General features: G+C 29.7%; 2 protein-coding genes and 1 long non-coding RNA gene across 3 annotated transcripts; all 3 read right to left on the bottom strand.

The window, feature by feature from the left end:
- Positions 1-2,360: 2,360 nt before the first annotated feature.
- LOC114380946 (exocyst complex component EXO70H1-like) lies at positions 2,361-4,424 on the bottom strand. Its single transcript, XM_028340087.1, has one exon. The coding sequence runs from the start codon at positions 4,315-4,317 to the stop codon at positions 2,437-2,439; it is 1,881 nt and encodes a 626-aa protein (XP_028195888.1). The 5' UTR covers positions 4,318-4,424; the 3' UTR covers positions 2,361-2,436.
- A 10,233-nt stretch (positions 4,425-14,657) lies between these two features.
- Positions 14,658-17,988, bottom strand: LOC114381949. The gene is made up of 3 exons (XR_003660120.1): positions 17,853-17,988; positions 15,530-15,618; positions 14,658-14,965 (listed from the first exon to the last, which is right to left on the bottom strand). It is a non-coding gene; the product is annotated as an uncharacterized LOC114381949 (long non-coding RNA).
- A 2,218-nt stretch (positions 17,989-20,206) lies between these two features.
- LOC114381169 (60S ribosomal protein L35-like) lies at positions 20,207-22,467 on the bottom strand. Its single transcript, XM_028340356.1, has 4 exons — positions 22,336-22,467; positions 22,100-22,235; positions 21,820-21,976; positions 20,207-20,578 (listed from the first exon to the last, which is right to left on the bottom strand). Exons 1-4 carry the CDS (start codon positions 22,337-22,339, stop codon positions 20,504-20,506), a joined length of 372 nt encoding a protein of 123 aa, XP_028196157.1. The 5' UTR covers positions 22,340-22,467; the 3' UTR covers positions 20,207-20,503.
- Positions 22,468-25,662: the final 3,195 nt, after the last annotated feature.

The following is a 25,662-nucleotide window of genomic DNA, read 5'->3' as shown; positions in this document are numbered from 1 at the left end:
CCCTCTCACAACAAAATGAAAAAAAAGACAAAATCAACATCCAACGAAAGCCACCCCTACAAAATCAACTAATATTAAAGATAGAGCTCCAAAACTTTGACTGTTTCAAAACTCCATTCTTTGTCGGGCAATCAGCAAACACTTTCTCAAGAAGGTATGTTGATGTTCCAAACATCCCACTACGCAATCATATGTTTAATTTTTAAAAAATAAATATGCATCATGACATTTCCAGTTTTCCCAAATGTTCAAGTTAATATTTATTTTGTCTCAAAATCACTTGATATTTAAAGTTTTTTGGCACAGAGAAAATTTTTTTTTTAAGAATATTAACATTTAATAGGAAATAATAATTTTACTGAAGTATTTTGGTTCTCTCTTAATTTTAATAAATATATTATTAAGTCTTTTAAAATAATATTATTTATTACATGATAAAATTGACATAGATGTTTAATATCTCATTAAATAATTTTAAAATATTGATTTGATTGTCATCAAATAATTCAATTTGTCATTTGTTGGGACGATGCTTTAAGTTTTTTTTTTTTTAAGTTTTTCATTATTTTTTATCCTTTTTGTTTAATTTATTTTTAAAAAGTTCAGATGGATGAATTTTTCAACTCGCCTTAAAATGACATGGGTGACTAAATTCGTTTTAGAGTAATTTCATATTTATTTTATGATTCTTCTTATAATTTTTCTTAATATTTTTGACACAAAACTTACTTTCAAACTCTTGTTTTTATAATTACTAAAAAAAAGCAAGATAATTATTTACAATAGTTAAAATAAAAAAAAAAACTTGGCCAATTGCGTTTAAAAAAATTGTCAATCAGGGAGAGAATTTTATTATTGCTTATTAATATTTTTTATTTTATTAAGATGTGTTTTAAGTCCCTTTATAATAACAAAAAAAAATTCTAAATTGTCTTATAATATTTTCTTGTTAATCTTTCTTTTATTTTTTTGTATGGTAAATAATGAGTGTATTTTATATTTTAAAGACATCAAATATATTTACTATTTTAATTAATATTATTTATAAAAATAATAGTAGAAAAATTGTAGAGTGACATTATTCAAGATAAAAATAGGAGAGAAATAGAGGATACTGTTGCGTTGAATGACTGTAAAATTAAGACATCTCAAAATGAGAGTTTTTTTGTTTATACTTTATATAATAGTAGTTTCAGGAAGCTTTTTATATTGGCAGTTGATATTCGAATTCCCGTTTTGGGGCAAAAGACTCATACCAGTCGTTTTGTTGCCAAAATTGGAAGCTGCAACTTTGAAATTTATAGCATTTCTTTTCCCATGGTATATCATTTCTAGAACACCTCTTCGTAAATGCTCTCTTTAAGGATAATGGCAACCATAATACTACTAATACTATTTTATCCCCTCCTCTTCATGAACCAAAAATATTTCTCACTGTTTAAACATTCATGATGTACCCAAAAAAAACATGTTTAAACATTATTCATGTTAACTTGTATAGAAGTAAAAATTTAAGTCCAAGTTCATTATAATGTTTTATCATTAATAATTTTTAAAGAAGCAGTATAAGAAAATGAACAGGGAATAATCGATAAAAGATCACTGGTTGATGTTTTTATAATATTCATATTAGAAATGAATTAAGTTTAACTAACTTCCAAAAATTAACCAGAGAGGAAAATATTGTTGGTCTTAATGTCTTATTAACTAGAAATTATATTTCTAGTTAATAAGAAGACTAGATATTTATAGTGTAAGTTTTGTACGATTGACATCTGCTAGTAGCTAGGTTAGTAATATTAAGACTGAATATATATATATATATATATATATATATATATATATATATATATATATATATATATATATATATATACTTGATATATCCCATATTAAATATTAACTAGATTCACTTTGAAAAATTAATTCAAGAAAAGAGACTTATAAGAAGTATTTGACCCGTATTATTAACTGATGTAAAACATCTTTAACAAAACAAATACATTAATAGCAATATTGACATTTTTGTAACACTTGTTTCAAGTTTTCTGTTTTTGTTAGCTCCAACGACTATTTTATAGCTCATACAGCTATCTTCAGATTTTCATCATAAATGCATAAATCTTTTTATTTAGTTCCAAAACTAAGACGGATCAATAATATATAAATACAATTAAATTATTTCTTGAATTTTAAATTCAATGAAAAAAGATTCATAATATCAATATTACACCGAAAAAATTACATACATAACTTGAAATTTCTATATATCCATCAGACCATAACTGTTAGTAATCTTTATGCATGTCTTTTTTTTTTCAAGAAAGAATCACATAATAATGTGTCTTTTGTAATTGTAAGTTGTAACCTCTTCAGTTAAAAATGATTAGATAAGAGGATAAAAAAAAATCCGCACCCTTGTTGTGAAATATCTTTTCATTTGCATTTTTTACACTTTACAAAACATGAATTGTTTCCTCCATTACCGGAGCTTGCTCTTCCCTTAGAGAAAAGATTCATCATGTAATTCTCAACATCTTCAGGGGCAAATGTGACATACTCTCTCATTTCCCTCACCGTTCCCAGTCCAATACGGTGCGTTTCGTACAGCTCGCGGTAAATAGGGGTTATTTTTCTCGCGAGAGACGCCTTGATCTCTTCTCGAAAATCCTGTACCGGCACGGTGAACGTGTTTTCTCTCCTATAAGCTTTCTCGAATTCAAAATTGAAATTCCCGAACATAACCCTCGCCTCCGCCGGCGACATTTCCGCCGTTGGATTTTCCGGCAAAGACGAAAACACTTTGCCCCACGCCACTCTCTCGTAGTTCGCCGTCAACCGCTTCACCTTCGCATCGTGATTCATCACCCAATCGTCGCCGAGAACATAATGCAAGTTCGAGGCACGGACCTTCGCCACCACGTGCCGGAGATTGTTCGCGAGAAACAGGTAAGACAACGAAACTTCCTTGTAATGCCTCGATTTGCCGTCGATCTTGCAGAGAAGGACGAGAATAAGCCGCGCCATCTGCACTGAGAACTCCGTCTCCGTCGTCGTGGTGTCGTCGGATTCCGGACTGTATAAGTAAGATTCCGGCAACGGCGACCTCGGCGGCGGTGGCACGTCTAAGAAAATTTCCGAGAGCACGTTGCTATAATCCGCGAGAGTAGTCAAGTGATTCATCACTTGCACTGTCAAGGAATGCACGCCGGCGAAGTTCGCCGTCGATTTGGGCGAGCCTTTCTGAATTGCGGTCACAAACTCCAATAGACTCGTTCGTACGGACTCTGAGAGTCGGAGAAGAAGACCGTAGGCTTGAGATTTAACAGCGGTTGTTGAATCGAGCGAGAATATCGATTCGATCTCCAGCCACAGCGTGGCGATTGCCGCGTACATGTCAATCATCCGGAAGATCTTCTCCGGCGGCGATTTCTTCGTCTTCACGACGAGTTCGGGGAATCCGAACAAAAGAGATGCTCCGCTTCTAGAAATATCAGCGAAGCAAACTTCTCTGATGGATTGCGACGCACCGAAGACGTGATCGCAGAGGATCCTCTCTCCGGCGAAGAGCGTCCTCACGGCGATCTTAACCGCCTCCAACCAGCTCTTGATTTTAAACTCGAGCACATCCCAGTGCATCTTGTTAACCTTCGAAGCGCTCAACTGCTCCACGTTGAGGCGATAAATGCCTTCGTCAACGATCGATTTTCTCATCGTCGTGTACACGCTGATACATTCCTTCGCGTAGCCGTTGGAAATCATGCAGTCAGCGATGGATTTGAGATCCGCCATGGCTTCAGAAGAAACGCGTTCGACTTCGGAGATACAATCCCCTGATTGGCGAACATCTTCTTCGGCAGTGGCGTCGTCGTAACTGTCGGAACAGAAAGAGGTTCTTGAAGTGGTGGAGGATCTGGTGGAGACGGATTCGGGGTTGAGGTGGGCCCGGTTCATTGATAATATCTGGTAGAACTCTTTCTGGAGTCTCTTCATGGCAATTTGCATAAGGTTATGCGCGAGAATGAGTTTTGGCGAGGAAGAGTTCTGTGAGATCAAAGAGTGCATGGTTTTCTGAAGCATGTTAACGCAGTGGATGTAGTGCATGGCCTCTGCTTTGTCGTTGTAGAAGAGAGAGGTTACTCTTCCGTACGCAGAGGTTTCAGGGTTCCATTTTAGTATCAGAGCTTCTGCTTCTTCAAAGTCAAAGCTCTCGTTCGCGCTGGTGGAAGAAGGTGAAGCAGTTGAACTCGATGCTGGCCGAGTGTGGCGGGAAAAGGAAAACGACTGCGTTTTCGGCTCGAAGCAAACCAATCTCATATTTGGGACTAAACGACGGCGTTTTCGCAGTATAGTGAAGTGTTTGTTTTTGTTTGGGGGGAAGACGAAAAATGTTTTTGGTTTCAGTGTGCTTGCAAGGTTATATATAGACGCAGTTGCGTTGCGTGAGAAGAAAACGACGCCGTTGCTCTTTCGAGAAATATAAATGTGGGATTGACTTTCAAGTCTCAAGACTAGGTGTGGTTTTCTTCTCATCACAACAAAAGTCTCGTAAGCATTTGTTTGCTATTATGGATTTGGTTTCGTGTGTGGATGCGTAATTCTACACGTGTTGCTGACTTGGAGGAAATTTTTTACCTCGAATTGTTAACAAAGAAAGGAATTTTATTTTTTTTTGGGCACAAAGAAAGGAATATTGTAGGCTAGATGAAAAACTCATGTACACACTACATAGTTTATAAATAAGAAAAAGAAAAAACACGTACAAGATGACCGATATCATGTGCGAAATAATTTTTTCATAAGGAAAATGTTTGATCATGCGTACCATGTACAGTCTAAATGTACTTTCATTGACCAATTATTATTATTGATTGAGTCACAAGAAAAGTGGAAAAGGAAATGGTGACTCCGGGTATAAATTGAGTTTTACGTTTACAAGTTATCTCTAACTATAGTAAATAAAGAGATTTTTATTTTTCTTGCTATTTCCATTACTACTAAATTTTTCTAATTAAAATCAAGTATAATAGAATTTGCAAATCATCATTGAAATAATATTTTATGAAGTTAAATATTTTTTAAGATTTTCAAAATTAAATTATTTAAACACATTTTTTAATTGAGTTTTTTATTGCATACTCATAACTCCTAAAAGCTTTAGTTCACTTTTAAAATAGCAAATATTGTGATAAGCAGGATTAATAACGCAAACACGATAACCTGATCTCGTGTGAAATAAAAAATTCACAAGGCACACCTTTCGCAGTCCAAATGTACTTTCATTGACCAAATATCATTATTAAGCCCTAAGAAAAGCGGAAAAGCTTTGAGTAGCTTTCAATTAATTAAAAGAAAAAATACAGATAGACACCTGCAATACCCATCATAATTTATTTTTATTTTTTGAACTTATATATATAAAATATTATAAAAAATATAAGTGAATAAATAATTAATATTATATTAAAAAATTTAAATAATAATTATTTTAGGATAATTTTCTTACATATTGATTATTATGGAATAGAAGAGTATTCAATACTCTCAGGAGAGGAAAAAAAGAGAAAAAAATACAAATATGATAAAAACACAAAGATTTAATGAAATAATATGTACTAGTATCACTACTCTAATTAAAAAAATATTTTCAGACTAAATTTTAAGATGATTATTATAAAATCTTGTTTTCTATTTCTTTTGTTCCATATTACATGATAAAGACACAAGTTCCAAATTAACTTTACAAAATTAATTTTACACTATAATTAATTTATTTTTAGATTTTATAGTTTATCATTAATATACAAAAAATATAAGTAAAAAAAAAACATTAATATTAATACATTGAAAATAGGGATGAGAATAGACTAGGACGGCCTATAGAGACCTACGACCTGACCTACATAAAGTCCGGTCTGAACTGACCTCTTTAATTAAAAGGTTAGGTTCACGTTTTTTTAAAAGTCTATTAAATTAAATAGATCAGACTTAGGCTTATTAAGAAGTCTCATAAGTCTGATAGGCCGGCCTCTATATATATACTTATTAAAAAACCTTATATTATTTTTTGGATACCAATATATACTTATATTATTTTTTGTGTACAATTATTTTTTTTGAAAGTATCAGACTTTGATTACACATTACTCTGCTTTATAATTTCTATTCTTATTTATATTCATATAATTAAGTAATACTTTAATTACAATTTAGGTATGAGTCACGTATCGCTTTATATTCCTAATTATTTTTATTGACTTTCATTTTTTCTTTAACTTTCCTAATATGTTCATCAAATTTAATGTGAAGAAGGCTTTTAAAAAGACAAACAGACCAGGTTAGACTTTTAAAAAGACCAGGCCGAGCCAAAATAAAAGTCTTTGATATAGGTTATAGGCCAGACTCAGTCTTAAAAAATTCATCGTAAGCTAAGCTAAAGTCTTTTAAAACTTGGTCTGACCTGATCTATTCTCACCTCTAATTGAAAAGATAAAATGAGAATTAGTTTGAGATAACTATTTTTCTTACGCGATACTAATAAAAGATGGAGGAGTAATTATTTTTTTTTATTTTTAGATAGTTAATTATTATTTTACGGCTTTGACTGAAACCGCTATTCTAAATTTAGCATATCACTACTTGATTAGAAAGAATGAAGTATTAAGTTTAAAGATCATTCAATATAGACGCGAAATAGTTTTGCAAACTGCAAGCGATGGCGAGTGAAAACATAATTAATATTATATTAAAAATTTAAAATAATTATTATTTTAGAATAATTTTTTTCTTACTTGTTAATTATTATGGGACAAAAGGAGTATTCAATACTCTTAAGAGAGTGAAAAAAGAAAAAATATAGATATGATAAAATAAATAATATGATAAAAAGAGAAAGATATATTAAAATAATATCTATGTTAGATTTATGTTGTCCCATAATCATTGGCTTGATTTATGTTGTCTCTTAATCCTCTTTTTCGAAACAAACGTGAAATATTTGACTTGTTTAAAACCATATTCTTTGATGAATCAAATGCGTAATTAATTTGTTGAATTTTCTATAAAATATTATTTAACTTTTTAATATGTCTTTTATCTCTTTAATTAATTATTGATTTACTTTTACTATATACTACTCCCACTAAATATTAATTAAGAGTAGTTTTGATTTATGTTGTCGCTTAAATATTAATTTAATTTATGTAAGTTTGTGTTTTTTTTTAATTTTGGTCATTGTTAGTTTTTTTTATCATTTTTAATTCCGATAAATTTACACATAAAAATAAGGAAGAATAATTTTAAATAACCCAACATCACATGCCTAAATCTTCTCAAGATTAAAAAAAACTAAGTAACAATATCTTAAAATAAATAACTTATTAAGCAATGAAGCTAAAAATGCTCCAAGATGTTCTATTTATAATATTTATTAGATTTAACTATTATTTCTAACAACCAATAGTAACTAACTAATATTTCTTCTAAACCAATTAACTACTCTTAACAATATATATATATATATATATATATATATATATAATATTCTAATATTATTTAGTAGATATAAATAGATAATACATTATTATAAAAATGAAACTTTTTTTTTATGCTTCAGAACAAAAAAAAAGAAGCAAAAACTACATCCGAATAAAAGCTGCGCCTACTGCATCAGCAGAAAACAAGGCGTAAAAATGAAACGTAAAACTAGCATCAGTTGATTATGTTATATGTTTTGTAAAATAAAAACAAATAATAAATGAGATGATCAATTTAAATCTGTAAATAAAGTTGGGTTTTGATAGTTGGCCTTTATTTGACTAAAAAAATAATTTTAGTATAATTAAAAAAATACGAATGCTTCACTAGTTTTAGACTTATTTAACCGGGCATATACCCCTTTTATTAATCTTTTAATTTTCAAGATAGAATGAATCCATAGTTAATTGATTTATTAATTGTTTTCTAGCAGGATGACGAATGGCGATTCAATAAACTTGCTTTTTCTTTGTTGATATTAACTCGTTTCTTTCAACAAATTACTTCATCTTGTCATTGCTTTACCAACGAATTATGTTACATCATCTTACAAAATCTTCTCATTCATCTTTTTCTTACTTCATAAAAATGTATTAAAAATAAATATATTTAATAACTTAAAAATATAAAAAAATAATATTTTTATATAAGTTTAAAAAATTAATAAAATTTGTTCTAGAAACATTTAAATTCATTATTTGTTTGATTATTTGAGTATTGAATTTCTATGAATGAAATACCTTAGCTATCCATTGCCAGCTGATTATTTATTTTAGTGAAAATGAAATTAAAATAGTTGCAGTAAATTGGTGAGAACGGGGTTTACGTCAATCAGCTACAGAAACTAAAGTCAAATACAGAATTTTCAAAAAAGTTGAAAATTTGTTTATAATTTTTATAAACACTTCAAGTTCCATGGTGCCACCCTAGGATATATACATCAGCGCTTATATAAACCAACTACGATATCAATTATAATTTATCATTATAAGAAAGTAAAAATAAGATATATACTTCAATTATATTTATTAATATTTATGATAACTATTTTTAAAAACATATTAATAATAATTTAATTAGTTAATAGTATAAAAAAATTACATTAATAATACATCATCATTAAATTCTTACTATAATATTTATTTTTCTTACGTGACATTTTTATTTTATTTTTTATCACTTCATTTATCATGTTTACTATTTTTTTTTCTTCCTAAATCTAAATTCACCTCATTTTTATGTAGACGATAAATAAAGATATATAAATACATTTGTATATCAAAATACTTCGTTAACATCTATTATATTTTTATTTATTTCTCTCTTTCTAATATATGATACTCTCTTTATCTCAAGATAAATATCGTTATGTGTTATTTTACACAGATAAAAATAAATAAATAAATAATAATAATTTAATAAAACTAATCATATTAAATAATTGAAAGAGAATAATATTAATATTTTAAAAATTAAAGTAATATTTACTAGAAATATTAATAAAAAAATAATTAACATTACATTAAAAATCAAATACAGCCCTTATTTAAAAATAAATATATATTTTTTCAAATACAACACTACTTATGGTGGATTAGAATTATTGTTATTATCTTATAATTTCTTCTACGCACAGTTCCCTGCAGCGACCATGCATGAATAACCCAGAGGCACAAATACATACGTAAGCATCAAGCATGCATATCACGAATAAAATCGTTGACAATGTCATATATTAGTAATTAATCATGCATGCATACAATGTCATATAGAATGTTATAGCCAATAGATGATGAACGCGGTTTTGCTTTTTGCATATATTTTTTCTGTGCTAGCGGGCAGATGTAATATAATACTTAAATGAGTTGAATCATATACAGGGGTAATTTGTTTTATTCCATCTCTCTTCTTTTCTCATCATATAACATTTCTCTTTTCTCTTATTTTCTCATGCATACCAGTTATCAAACTAATCTTTGCCCAATATATATAATAACATAAGTGATATTACGTTTGTACACACTTTTTATAACTCTTTTTTTATCATCATGTTACTTAATTAATTATCTTATCTCATACTTCTTTATTATCCATATATATATATATATATATTTGTAAAAAAAAATAGTTATAGAAAAAAGTCGTATATTTTTTCTCTAATTAGTATCAATATTATCGTTCTCCACAGGTACATTTTTAGAGACTTACCCGTTACAACAAAATCTAGTTGGGACTAAATAAACTCCAAGTGATTTGGGGGGTGGAACTATATATCGCTTGAAAATACTATAGTACGTGTGATTCCATTGAACTGATCAAAAAGGGGAAAAAAAATGGAAACTTAACTACTGGTCTTATAGCTTGTTAGTCCAAAACAACTCTTACAATTTTTTCCCCTTCAAAATTATTAATGTGTGAATTTATTTATTAAAAAAAGGCTAATTTTAATAAAATAAAAAGTTTTATATTTTTTTATGTTTGCCTAAATTTTTTTCTACTTAAATTTTTTATTTATTAGTTTTAAGAATAAATCCTATATATTTATTAAAAACATTGTTTTAAAAGTTATTTGCTTATAATTTTGAATAAACTGGCCCTATATTTGAACTAATTAATCCATATGTGAACACTGAACAGGTCGTGAAGATCATCTTCTGATTGGTCGGGAAGGTATTCTTTTCGCCGCCTTTCATCCAACTCTGGATTTGGTTGTTCAGCTCTGATTACTCCTGTTCATGTTACCTTTTGTTGCTATTTATTGTTAAAAAATAAATTACCTATATGAACATTTATCGTTTATTTGACATTTGCGGGAGTAAACACTCATTTTGATTTCTAAATTTATATAACATTGTTATCATACACTCTAGATTAAAAAATAATCATATAATTTTCTGATTTTTTAACACAAATTAATAATTTTAATTTGCACGCCTCCGACATTATAAATAAGCACTTTTTTAAATAAAAAATTAGGTGACCAAATCTGAAATTTTTTAAAAGTTTGGTGATAAAATGTGGGGAAAAAAAATTAGACAACAAAATGCCTATAATTTGAAAAGGTGAGTGATAAAATGTTTAAATTGTTAGTTTCATGGTATACAGAAATAGAATGTTTTATAAGGATCAAATTGTTAGTTAAGGCTGCAAAATTTATGAATGTCTTTTTTCTTATCAAGTGGTACTTTAAAGTAGGTGTGTTCATAAATCAATTCAATTGGACTGAAAAAATGATCCAATAAACCAAAAATGGAACGGATTGAAAAATTGGAAAACTGAAATATTTTATTAGATTGAATTGGATTTCATATATTAATTTTAAAAATTGATTCAAATTAAAATTATAAATGTGTATATATTTTTAATTATAAATTGATTATATTATTCATTTCTATTTTTATTTGTTATATATTTATAAATTTATCATATAACTTATATGTATTTATGAAAATATATTTAATTAAAGATATTTTTACTAATTATTTGAGTTAAGATGTATACGTATTCTATTATTAGTTGTATAATGACATATAAATAAAATATTTGATATTTTAAATTATTTTTTATTATATATATTATTTTTTATTTAGTATTTTCTAAAAAAATTTAAAAGTATGATTAAAATTGAAAATAAAATAATGATTATATAAAATTAATTTTGGAATATTATTTTTTTATTTATGTAAAACAACCTAAATTGAAAATTATTTTTTACTACTTTAGCATTTATTTAAATTGACTTTGAATAATGACAATTAGACAAAACGTACGGTTGCGCATATGAGTAATTTTTTTAGTTATTTAAATAGTGTGTTACGTAATTGTGCTTATTCGATAATTATTTTGTCACAAAATAATTATCGTATTAGGCTATTTTATATAAATAAAAAAATTAATAAATAGATGTAAAAGAATTATAATTTTATAAAATTAATCTTATATTATAAATAATTTATTTTTAGATTTTATAATTTATTATTAATATATAAGGAATATAAGTAGAAAAAATAATTAATGTTAGTACACTCAAAAGATGAAATGAGAATTATTTTGAGATAATTTTTTTTCTTATAAGATAATTATAAAAAGATGAAGGAGTAAAAATATTTTTTAAAAAAAATTTCAGATAGTTAATTATTATTTTATGGCTTTGACTGAAACCGATATTCTAAATTTATGATATCACTACTTGATTATTAGAAAGAATGAAGTATTAAGTTTAAAGATAATTTAATATAGAAGCTAATTAAATAGTTTTGCAAATTGCAAGCGATGGCTAGTGTAAAGGTCAATTGCAGAAGTATTACGCGCTTGTAATATTGTTGACAATGATAGTGAATTTCACTGTCCATGCATGCACTTATCCACGCAGTCTTAATTTGATTAGTACTCATTTTTTGTCTATCCCTCGTATCATAAAATGGGTGTGTTTTAAAATTAATGAAACTTTTGGGTCATATAATAGTTGACTTTCATATAGTATCGTCAAGCCTCCTTCCTGGAAATCACTTGATGTAAATTGTTTGAAGAAACAAATGAAAAACATTAAAATTAAGAACGTACACTTTGTTCTTGATAGGAACAGTGTCAATGAATCATTCTTAGGCGCCACAAATATAAAATGTTTATGCATCATTTATTGAACTAGTATTGTTAAACATTGTATAGCAAAATATATTTTCGATTTTAAATTGCTTATTTGTATGACTACAACAGAAAATTCTACTTGTTAAAACTATCTTCTTTAATATACCTGTTGTTTAAGACAAATCAAAATATTAATAATATTATGAATATATATCAATACCATGATCGATGTATTATACTAATATTTCATGTATTAATAGTATAGTTCAATATTCTATATTAATAAAATTATTTTTTAGTATAGTTTAGGTGTAGATAGACCTACAATATCTATATACTACTAACAATTTAATTTGTTTGGCAAAGTGCGTATAATCCATGTGTAACTGACATTTTTTTTGGTAGTATAAGTCAAAGTTTCTCAAATTGTGATTCTTCATATCCACACAAATATTTTCAAACCCTCCTTCACCCCCACAATTTGGATAACTATATGAAAATAGCAGTAGAAAATAAATGATAAAAAGGTATGAAAATGATTGATCACCAATTTATGCCATGAGAAATAAGCATAAGAATTTGGGCATGGGATCACAAGTATTTATATATATATATATATAGTAGACAATCCTATCCGTATCCAAATTTTACAGATGTCGTATCCAAAAAATAGTAGACAACCTATTTGAATAAAATATATTTATTAAATGGTAACACGAGATTCAAATATGAAAATTTACTTGTATGTATCACTTATATTAATTACCTGTTAGTAAAATTAGGTATAAGTAATATGAGAGATCACATTAACGATACCCTAATTGCCATGGCTATATGACTATGAAATTGCGTTCATGCATTTTTCTTTATTGAATTTGAATTTTCCGTAAGTGTGTTTTTACAGGTTTCCTGTAAAATTAAATGCAAAAGTCAATAAAATTTGGGAAAAAAGCAGAAGTCAAATTCCTTTTCTGTTTTCAATAAAATCTTTCAATTTCCTTTTAAGAAAAAAAAAAAAGAGCAATTCTTCAGATAGTAAAAATGAAGATGATCCAAGTGGTAGAGAGAAGTTAATTACCATCACGAGGAATTAATGCATCTGCCCTCCTGTTAACGCGGGGAGGGGGGATGTTTATTTAAATATTAATTTTATGATTTTAACGTAATAGTAATTTTGTTAAATATTTTAAATTTGATTTATATTATAAAATAACAATAAAAAATTAATAAAATTATAATATAGTATTTCATCAACTTATTTTATAATTCCTATTATATGTGCTGAACAAGAACTTGAATGTCTCAACCTTCATTATATCTATAAACTTAAATTAATGGTGCTGTGTACTCAACTTGTAAAAGTAGATGCTTCCCCAGCTACTCAGACAACTTGTCATTCAGCAAAGGTTTTGAATTTGAAAATCAGATCATTTATTAAGTTATGGAAATTAAAACGAGAATTTAATTTACCTCATTTTATCAATAAATCTAAATTAATGATGTTATGAACACCACTTGTACAAGTTGATGCTGCATGTTGCAGTTTACTCCGACAATTTACCATCTTTTTTAATTTCTAAAAAATTAAATACAATAATTGTCTATAACGTAAAGTTTTTTTCAAAAATAATAAATATTTTTATCTTAAGAAAACAATAGTAGAGTAAAATTTTTTTTTTAATTAATAACATAATATTTTCATATAATTATTTTTCACTCTCTTTTTCATTCATCCAAATAAGTGAAAAGATTTTTTTTTTCTTTTTTTTCTTCTTATTTTTATCCATCCAAATAACACATTTTTTCTATTATCTTTCTCTTTTAATTCTATCCTTCTTTATTTCACTCTTAGAACATCCAACCCAACAACTCTTTTTAGGTACTTTAAAATGGGTCCATTTCTTTTTTATTCTTTTCAATTTAATCACTTTATAAACATTCAATCTCTCCAATCCAACACTTCTCTCTAAGTGCTTAAATAGACTCTGAAAAAGCTTAAATCCTTACATTTATTAATAAAATATATTTTTAAAAGAAATAAGCTTTGGTACTTAAATAAGTAACTATTGTTTTTTCTGTTTCCAGCCATACACGTGACTGCAATGGGAGTGTTAGATAAGCACCAATACTTGTTAAGCATTGTGCCAATTTAGAAACACAATGCAGTTGCCCTTAGTGTCTGTTTTGAAAAAAAATTCAATATATTTTTATTATATAGGAGTTTATGTTATAACCGAAAGGAAAGCGTAAACGAAATGAAAAACCTATGAATTTTATAATAAACTAGGTGTGGGCTCGTGCTGTTGCACGAATTTTAAGAAAATCAAAATTAAAAATTTTGTTAAGAAAAAAGTGGAAAAAAATAATTTTTTGTAGAGCACCCAACAGTCCACACATGACAAGGTGCTGGACAATTTTTATAAGTATATAGATGAAAATATTTTGAAAAAACTTGCTATTCATCCGATCTGGCTTCTCTGCTTCTCTTTCTTGTGTTATCCTGTTGTCCCTTTAAAACTATATCGTTTTAATGATTTTTAAAATTAAATATTATCATTAAATATTAATATAACTGTTATTATTTTTGTGAGACAAGACAGATACAACATAAGAAGGGATAACAGAGAGAAGTCAAATTCGGGATTCATCTAATAGTTGGAAGTGCTTGTGAAATGGCACGTGGCATTTGTACACTCCGTCAACTTGAAAAATGGCAGTGGCATCAACATTTGATAAAACAAAACTTCATCTTCTCCTTTATATCCATGCAACCAGATGTCTTTAACCTCTCAAAACTATCTCCTTTAGCTGTTGTCCAGTGCCACTTGTGAGGAAAAAACTACTGTGAGCAAGAGAGAAACCAAATTCGATTCTAATTTAAGAATGGGGAAGAAATTGTAAGCTTAGTTTGGTAATTTCTAATGTGTGTTTGCATTACTGTTGCTTTCAAATGGGGTTCCTAACTGATTCTCAAACACACTAACTTAGATGTTCCATGCTTAAAATTTCCTTCTTGATTAACATTAGATTGTGGTGCTCTGTTTTCTTGTTTGCTTTGTTGCGATTGTACTAAGAATTTGACATTCATTGATTAATTGAATACAAATGTAATTGTGAAAATGTGCATGCGATTTACTATGCCCTATTTGGGTTCATTTTGCAGAACCATTGAGAGGGAGCCCGTGCTTTATAAAAGTTGGGTATAGGCCACGTAACTGTAGTCAGTCTTCTCTATTTTTATTTGATTTCGATGATGTTAGGAGGGGCCTAAAATGACCTAAATATACTCTTTAAAGTTAAAATGACAAAAACACTATATAAGATGAAATTGAATATTAAAAATAAGGTTAAACATATTTTTATAAAATGTGTTTAATTGGTTGGCCCAAAGGCTAAGCAGAGTTACCATCATTGATTGTGTTGGGAAGCTGCTTTGACCTAACTTTTGCAAAACTCTGTAAAGATTGTATGGTCCTTGAGAGACTCTTGTACATGCTGCAGTGCATAGAAAAAGAAAAAAAAATATAAGATTCTCATAACTGTTTGGATTTAGGGTTTATTTATTCGTTTTGGAGTTATGTGGGGTGTTCTTTTTTATACGTTGGTTTTTTTAGTGATTTTCATCTTTGCTTGTACTTTTTTTGTCGTTAAGTGTTTGTGGTGTATGGACACGATGTTTCTTTTTACATTTTTCCTTCAACTATTGCGAAAACAGTCTTGGGTTATTGGGTTGGGATTTTCAGGTCTTTGTTGGGTTCGGTAAACTACACGGGTACTTTTTCCATGATTGTTGTTTGATTCTGGTTGAGATTATGATGACAGGTATGGCGTTTTCAGTGGTCATCACACGGGTAAATTTCACGGTGATCTGCTGGATTTGCAATACAAGGATGGTGATGTTGATGCACATCACAAGTTGGATAACAAACAAGTGATCTTATATTGAGATTCTTGATATTGTTGATAAATTGGGGTACAAGGAAAACTTCAATTTGTGGTGGTCAGAGAATGTAGATATAAGACATGGAGTGAAAATACTGGTTGATGATAGCCATGCAATGTGTTTGGCTAACTATGCTTTAATGCATAACTGTGAAGTGCATGTTTATATTGAACATACTGGACCTTCAAAACCAGTAGATTTTCGTTGTGGTTTAATTCGTAGCAGAACTGTGGATCACATCCCTGTGGAGGAGAAAGGGAAAGAAATTGATTGTTTTGTGGTTGATAATGACCATGTTGTGGATGATTATGATGACTTGGGTGATAGTTGACAACTCAAGGGAAGAGATACACTTTGATGATAGTGAATAGGAGAGAGTTGAAGACCTAGATGATTGTTTTAATACACAACAAGAAGGAGTTGCAGAGAAAAAGTTGGTTAAAATGAAAAACCATCCTTATACAGAAAAAAACAAAAACAACGTGGCTGGTGTTGAATTTCATGGGGACAATGATGGAGTAGACGTGAAAGACCAAGACAATACTGGTGATTTTGTGAATGATCAACCTAACGTGTAGACATTTATACCATGTGAGTGAAATGCATGATATAGATGATAATTACTCAAGTGAGGAGTTGATTAGTGATAATACTGATAGTGGAGAGGAAGACAACCCTAGACCAATATATGTGATGTATAGAAGTGAAGACGTGAGGAAGGAATTCCAATTTAAAGCTGATATGGAGTTCAAATCATTGAAAGAATTTAAGGCTGCCATTCAAGAACACTCAGCTCTAAATGGTAAGGAGGTCAAATGGGAAAAAATGATAAGGTTAGAGTGAGAGCAAACTGCAAGCAAAAGTGTGGGTTCACTATTTTAGCGAGCAAGGTTGGAGAGAAAATCACTTACAGAGTCAAGACTTGTTGAAGTAAGCACAGATGTGGCAGAGTATTTCATAACAAAAATGCTAACTCTCATTGGATAGCTAAAGTTATTGTTGAAAGGTTTAGGTCGGGTGATAAGATGACACTAAAAGATATTATGGAGTATATAAGGAGAAACTATGCCACTGGAATCACTAGGTCAAGGGCAAATCCACCCAGTAAAAATTATAACAATATGTCCTTACCTGCAGTGGACAAAACTTGGTGTAGAGGAAATAAACTAAAACAGTTGCATCGCGTTCAAAACAAAACAAGGCTAAAACTGTTTCTACTGAAATACAACAACCACCCAATAAGAAGGTAAAAACTTTGTTTACTCTTATTATTTCATGATATTTATACCAAAAAATGTATTAAATTTTAATTTCAATTTTTCAGCAGAAAAAAAATTACAAACACAGACACCCCAACCCTCTACCCCTCATATTCCTGATTTTGCACAGAAAATGACTCCAGGCCGAGTGCTAAGCTATATGATGAAAAGAAACCATGGTTTGGTAAGTAAATGCAATTTTTAAGCATTCATAGTTTACTATTGAAGTGATTTTTTCTAATGTAAAAACATCTTGGCCTTAGGCCACAAAAGGAAAACAAAATACTCCTTTAACTCAGATGAGTGCAGCTGCAAATCCAACCAACAAAACTGCAGTAACAATCGAAGCTTCAACTCAAAAGCGTTCAACTGCAAATCCACCCAATAAAAATGCAGCAACAACTCAAACAATTTCAATTCTAGCCAAAAAAATTGTTGTTAATCGATTTGCATCAGGAACAAAATCACCAAAAATTGGAGAGAAAAAGGGGCAAAGAAGAATGTAAAATATGGAAAATAATGGCTACCTCCATCAACTCAGATGAGCTCAACTGGAAAATAGGGCTTGCAAAGTGGTTTTTTGGAAGCTGTAGGACAGCTTCAACTAGATATTTTGGACAACTAGTGTTTTATAATTGTTACTTGGATTGTCTTTGGACCGGCTTTTTGTATTTGGGAATCTTTTTAACTTTGATAGCACATAGGGTGACTTCAAGTTGGTTGGCATAAGTATTTTGAAGACTACTTTTGGATTCTAGTTTGGTTTTGGATGTTGCTAGATGCACCCAGCATTATTGCTGGTGCACCCAGCATCCTACGTGAAAAGGTAAAAATACCCCTGTGTATTTTAAAAATATTTTTGTGCACCCAGCTCATTTAGCTTGATCCGCGTATGCTATGACGTGATCCACATAGGGTTTTGTTGATCCGCAGAAGCTATATTTGATCCATAGATGATCCGCAAGAAGTTTGTGTCTTTATTTTTTTATTTTAGAAGGAGATTTTATTTTATTTTTGAATATGAACAACATAAAATTTGCACGAATTCAAACGTTAAATCATTCCAAACATAAAATAACATTACATTAACTTCAAGCAATATATTAACTTAAACAGAGTCAAAAGCTTTAGTCAATCGTCCGGCATATGGATATCCAACTAATGATTTTGCCAATTCATGATTATGAATCCCACAAATCAACTTTACCATCCAGCCTTATCCTCCAACCATTGGCTTGCCATGAAGCTTGAAGGGACACCCACAATTCCTAGTTCCAATTCTAACAAATTATTTCTTCCTACACTTATATTCGTCACTCCTTTCACAGCCAATTAACACAAACGAAGTCCTCTACTACCTGTGTTTGTGTCAGACCTTACCATCACCGTCACAAATCTATTTTCATAAGCAATGAATCGAGCCCACTGCAAAACATCATCTCGGTTGTCAAACACCTACAAACCAATCCTGATAATTTCAGTTTCCTACAATATATTCATTTTATTAAATCACTCACAATCATGAACATTATTACCTGAGAAGTATTGAACGCATCCGAACAATCAACATATAGTTCATTCACACCACATTCTTCTTCATTTTCATCCGTATCAACTTCTTCAAGCATTATACCTTCATACATCCACTGATCTTCTTCCATCTTAACAATAAATCAAAAATTTTAACATAGACATACAACACATAATCGAACTACATATAACATACAAAACTATACATAATAACTCATCATTAGTAAAAAGCTAAAACCCTATTTCATTTTACACGTATAAACAATTCAAATAAAAAATGACAATACAAACAAAGTAATAATTTAAAAACAAGATTAAACTTTAAAATTTCAAAAAATAGAGCATGTTACGGATCAAGTTAATCTGTAAGTCTTTTATGAATCAAGTTGATCCATAACTATCAATTTGATCCGAAGCAATGAAATCTACATGCAGATCAAGTTGATCCGTAAACTTCTTGCGAATCAACTTGATCCGCGCGATCTGTCGTACACCAGAACGCACCCAACACTGTGTATCTCGTATGCCGCCGCCAACCATCGCAACACTGAACACCGGTACCTTCACCTTCACGAAACCTAACCGTTCATCGAACCAAACCGATTACAAGGAAACAAACAAAATACGGGGAAGCACTGCACACTGAAGAGAGAAAAGAAGGAGAGAATGCACAAATGGAAGCAGTGTCATTTTTAAAAGCTGGGTGCGGTAAATGGAAGCACTGTTAAGCACTTTTCATGGAAAAGGGAGAAAGAAGGAGTAACAGGGGCACTTTCGGAAATTTTAAAAGTTACTGGGTGCACCAGCAATAATGCTAGGTGCACCTAGCAACTTCCTTTGGTTTTATGTGTAAGCACGAGACTACACATTGGTGCCTTTATGGCCACACTGGTGATAATTTATTTTAAGGAACTTACGTGTATACTAATTCGTTCTTGTTTTAGATAGATGGTTTGTTTTTTTGGAAGAGTGATAGATAGTATTATTGGTCTAGAAAAAAATTGCTCTATATATTAAAATTAAAACAAATTACATGTACCACATTACATCTTAATGTTTTTTTATAATTCATTATAGGGGAGGCAGTAACATTAGAAATAAAATTATTTTTAGAAAAAAAAAATGTAGTAAAATAATAAAGTGTAATTTATGCATTTTTGTTTTTTAAGAGAAGGGGGTGTATTTTAACGTAAGGGAAGACAATACCATATTCCTATCTTCCAATATGATGGAGAGTAAAGGATATTTTAAGTTGACAAAAAAAAGTCAGAAAATGTTTGGGTATGTTTACACACGTAAGAAGAAGAATAGTAATAATTTTGATAGGTAATATAATTTAACAAAAACGAGAGAAATGAAGAGTGTCGATTTGGGTATCCACTGTTGAGATGTGCATAAATCACAACTCATAAAGGTTACGGCCATTGATCATTCAACAGGTAATCGCTATAAAGTTAAAGGCCGAAAGCAACAATAGTTTCTCGAAACAACTCTAGTTTTTAACATATAGACCTTGGAAACTTAATGCAAGCATTGAAACAACTCTGGTACTAATAATTGGAATGCTGCCCCAGCGGCAGGCATCAAAACCTTAAAATTTCAATACAAGTAACTGTCCTAAAAAATGCAACTTGAAACCAATTCTAACCTAAACTTTGATCGCATACTTTCTTAGTGGAAAGTACAGCTCCTTCTTCTTCTCACGTTCCGTCTTCAAAGACACCTGCACAAACCAAGACGGTGGTTGTAAGATAAAGCACAATTGGATAATACCAAACCAGGGATTCAAGATCAATCAAATCCAAAACTATTCAAACTGAGACACTTATGCTGTAGGAACATGGTTCCTATTAAAAAGTGCCAAATCAATAAATGTCATTTCTTTTATTAAAAAATCATGGTTAAAATTTTTCATGAGATAAAAAATATCATCGGAATAAGATAAAGATAATTATATTCGAGATGGATAGTATTACTACGAGCAAAAGACACTTATGCTGGAGTGGAATAGTACCACTACGAACGAGTAAGGTGAAAGACAATTTTGTTCAATTGGAATAGTGCCACCATGGGCAAAGACAATTCTGTTCGAGTGAGATACTATCATTGGGAGCGAAAGACAATTCTACTCAAATGAGATAGCACTACTATGAGCAGAAGAAAATTCTGCACAAGTGGGAGGTTTTAAAAGACACATGAGACTGTGAGTTGGATTGCAATATCAAGATTTTTTAAATGTCCACAATGGTGATATCAACAAAAGCAAAAAAAGCGCAACGAACAATGACCTATATTTAAAATCTTAAGAATGTGTTTAGATGGGAGAATTTAAAATTTAAATTCTAAGAATTTTAAATACTTCAATTGAAATTCTTTTATTTTCAAAATTTAATGTTTGAATAAAAAAAAATTAAGTTAAAAATTTTCAACATTTTAAGAATTTCAGGAACTTTAAAGTAAAAGAGATGATAAAAATTAATAAGAAAATACACAAAGGTTTTAGAAGATTATTTTATAAAAAAAAATTTCAATTTCTCACTTTTTAGAATTTCTCATCTTTTAGAAGGAAATTGAAATTTTACATTTTAAGTTATTTAAAATTTTGTTTTAAAATTTAAAAAAAAACATCTAAATAATGAATTCTAGATTACAAAAATTTAAATTTTCAGATAAATTACTTTACTCGGTCAAAATCCTCTATCCAAACATATTTAAGTATAATAATAACACGATCGGGTGGTAAAAATCTCACTAAAAGTATTTAAAACAATTATTTATTTAGAATTCAAACTCGAAACTATTAAATTGGAACAACTCGTGTCAGTTGTTTATCTATCTAAATGGTAGTAATCACAATTTACTTTAGTGGTAACATTAAATAATAAAAAAATGACAAAAAATTTAAATTACTCGCCAAATCAATTAATAACCAAACAAAAGAATTGTGCGAAAAGAGAATGAAACCTGGTGTTTGGTAAGGCGTCTGCGAATGGCGCGGGTCTTCTTGGGACGGAGGTCAAGGGGCAAATACTTCTTCTTCTTGTAAGCCTCTCTCAGCGCCGCTTTCTGCTTCTGGGAAATAACCGTCAAAACCTGCGCTATCGATAGCCTCACCACCTTACTGCAAAAAAAAAAAAACAATTAAAACGCCGTTTCGTTTCGTTCACAAAACGCGATTCCCGCATACTAATAATAATAATCAGGACAAACAAACACTGAGAAAATGTTGGAAGTGAGTTGGTACATTTTGGAGAGCTTGTTTGGGGCGCCGCCGGTAACCTTGGCGACGCGGAGCAGGGCTAGCTCCGCCTTGAGATCCTTGAGCTGGTTCAGTAGCTCCGCCTTCGTCTTATTCCTCAACTCGTACACCTTTATCCTCGCTTCAGTGTCGTCAAAATTTTAATTCATTCAGATCACACGTAAAAAAAATGGAACAGTTTTGAATGTTGGTTAAAATAAATGTCTTTGTCTTTGTCTTACCCATTTTTCTAGATCAACGCGCAGCTCTGCAACGACTCCGAAACCCTAATATCGGTGGCACAATGTTAACGACGATCCCTTATATACGATGGTTGAGAAGTTCTTTTTTTTTTTTTTTCTCTCCTGATAATTGGGTTCGGTTTTTGTTTTGTGTTTATGGAGGACTAGTGGCCCAGCATGGGTTGGGCCATCATATGGGTATGGGCTCTCTAGTCAGTGTTTCTCTCCTTTGGGCTTAACATGTACTGATAATAGCTTTGATTTTGAAAGAATTAACGTAAAGAAAGAACGATTTTTGAAAGATTGGTTTATATTTTAAAATAATATTCTAAAAGTGAATTTGGAAAAGTTAATTTTTTATAGATGAAAATTTCAAATTATTTTTAAAATATAAATACATTTTATGATTTATGTGCTTGAAATAATATTATTGAACAAGAAAGTTATTTCTTTTACAAAACTAATTTCATTCACTCTATAGTTAATTTTAAATAAATCAATCAATCAAAAGTTAACTTCTAAAGCAAAAGTGTTGAGAACAGTGAAAATCAAATCTCCTTAACACAAAAGTTGGGAGTAGGAACAGGTAGAACACGTTCTTCTTATTCTTGAATATCTTCAGCTATAAGTTATATTCTTTCGGTTTTGCATTATATTCTCTTTAATCATATTGTTACATGAATCCAAAAATGCGATTTATTATTTATATTTATCATTTTTAAAAAAAATATATGAATAATATTAAGAATTGAATTTTCATATAAAACTAATGTAAAAAAATTTACATCATTGATTAATTGAAATTTACTTTTTTTTTACCATGTTATAAACTTATCTATTGCACAGTATCACTAGGGGAAGCAAGTTTCTTAATGAAGTCCTCCTACTCTCGGGTGGCATAAAGTGAATGTCGATGGCATGTACCGGACTCGTTTTGGGGGTGTATTTCGATTATTCTGTTGCAGTTTGTATGGGTATTATAAAAGGTAAAGTTCCACATTATTTAAAATAATCTTACTTACAAGAGCTTATAAAATACTAGTAAATTCTAAAGATAAAGTAATTAATAAAAGATAAAAGTCTCATGTGCATGATTTTGAACCATATGAATTTCTCATAATACAAATCTATCGATTTGCCTTCCTGCACTTTTGCTTTCCGATGTAGCTGACCTTGCCTTTTAAGGTTATTTTTGTCGTTTTGGGCTTTTAACTCCTTCCAAGTAGAAAAAAGATACTTTATCTTTTTTTGGTAAGTAAAAAAAATACTTATCTATCAACTTTAACTATCAGTAGTTTTTATCAAAATATCCATCTACTACTCCTTCTTAAACCAATAAATATAAAAAAAATGAAGTGATACAAAATGAAAAAAAAAACTTAAACTACAATTCTAACTACCATAATTATCTTTAAAATATAATCTTTTTAAGGTAATAAAATTCAAAAGATATTATTGAAAAACAAAAACAGCCTAATTCGAATTCAAAATATCAATTAAAAACGTGATTATCAATAAATTGGTATGAGTAATTTTAAATTTGATTATCTTAAGTAAAATATCAGTTTTGAATCATATAAAAAAATATGATTAAAAGAATTTTTTTATTGAGAGTAATCATTCGAATTTCTTAATAGATAATAATATAAAAAAATCAATTAAAAAGATTTAAAATTTGTTAATAGTTGACTACAAGCATTAATTAAAAAGTGTACCCTATTCTTTGTGTTCCAAATATGGTAATATCTCACGATCCTTTTTATGAGAAAAAATAACAATTTCATTTAGCATTGAAAAACACAAACGCTACTTTTTGCCTTAACCATGATAACAAGCTCTCTGGTAGACTATGGAGTATGGAAGAGGCAGGCTGCAGACAGGGCAATATGAAACTTGAAATTCTGAAGCTTCTCATCATCTCCTCCTTCATATCCCCTAAAAAAAATTCAAGAGAGTTCCAACATCATCTCCTCTACCTTAATTTTTCTCTCATTTTCCCTAGCACTCTCAATGGAGACCCTTTTGATCATCAGCTCAAATCCTTCCCAAAAACTCCTTTACAAAGAGCTAGCTAACATCATTGAAAAGCTGTCGAGGCACATGACAAAAGCTTCATTGGATCATTTTTTCCTTTCAAACCGCAAAGTCTTTCAACATGCACTAGAAAACAGTCTTTTTATATTGATTCTTTTATCCATTTTACATCAGCTATACATTGTAGCAGACATGTTAAAAGTCATACATCTTACAATGACAGTTATACGACGACCGATGTTGAAAATCACACGTTCTTTTACTTATATGAGTTTTTATTTTCGTTTGCTTTTTTTTTTTAAGATGTATTTTTATTTTGTAAAATTAATGTTAGTGTTTTTTTTTTTACCAGATACATTTTCTACTACAATGTTTTGGTATTGTTTTCCTTTCTTTTCTTTGATTCCTCTATGTTAAAGTTCGTTTATTTAAAATTTAAAATAAATTATTATATTGTTCATTCTGTGATGTATATATTTTTTTTTCACAGAATTTAGTCTCGCACGGAAGGAATCGTAGATTGAAGAATTTCGTTGAGCCTACACGAGAAAGAAGGTAAGGATTTTTTACATATGGTTTGATTTTGTTTTAGTCTATTAGTTTTGTAAGCTATGTTTTTTTAATGTGTTGCAGCAAGGAAAAAAAATTCAAATAATAATGGGTGAGACAGCTACAACGATTTTTAAGGTTTAGTCCATTTATTTTTAAGATTCTGTAAGAATCTCATGAAATATGAAGGTGATACGACCAGGATGATGTGGCCAAAAACATAGAAACAAGAAGTTGGATAACTTAACACATTTTTAGCATCCAAGGTATACTTTTTAAGGATCTCATTGAAAGTTTTTTTAAGCATGGAAACCTGCACTTAATAATGTTGTTAGCATTTGTTTTCAATCGGACGCATAAATATGTTTTTCATTTTCTCTATTGTTATTTTTTTCTATTATAGTTCTTACTGCCACTTCAAGGGCTTTGAGTATATGATTCATAAACAAAAGGTAATTTTTCTTTTGACACAATTTTTAGGCCAAAGTTATAGGGGTTGTAATTTTTCTTAATATACTTTGTAGAATTTGAGTACAAGTTAGAAATGAGATTTTTGCTTGCGCATGCTGGTGTCCCGATGGTAACTCATGCAAGTTCAGAGGTTCAAATTAATCCCACTATCTATACTCATTAATTTATATTATGGAATGATATAGTAATCATTGTTATTTATACAAAACTGTAATTGTAAGAATAAGGTGGGCACCAAAGGTGAAATTCTTTCTCTTCTATGATGTGTGTCAT

This window comes from Glycine soja, chromosome 13 (genome assembly GCF_004193775.1).
Source record: "Glycine soja cultivar W05 chromosome 13, ASM419377v2, whole genome shotgun sequence".
Lineage (NCBI taxonomy): Eukaryota > Viridiplantae > Streptophyta > Magnoliopsida > Fabales > Fabaceae > Glycine > Glycine soja.
This window is presented reverse-complemented; position numbering and strand designations above follow the sequence as displayed.

What these genes read in the sequence shown, in the direction of transcription:
- LOC114380946 (XM_028340087.1), bottom strand. Translation starts at nt 4,317, where the DNA reads ATGAGATTGGTTTGCTTCGAGCCGAAAACGCAGTCGTTTTCCTTTTCC.
- LOC114381169 (XM_028340356.1), bottom strand. An exon ending in CCAAACAAGCTCTCCAAAAT is followed by an intron (nt 21,977 to 22,099) that starts GTACCAACTCAC and finishes TTTTTTTTGCAG; the next exon opens with TAAGGTGGTGAGGCTATCGA. An exon ending in GACGCCTTACCAAACACCAG is followed by an intron (nt 20,579 to 21,819) that starts GTTTCATTCTCT and finishes TGGTTTGTGCAG; the next exon opens with GTGTCTTTGAAGACGGAACG.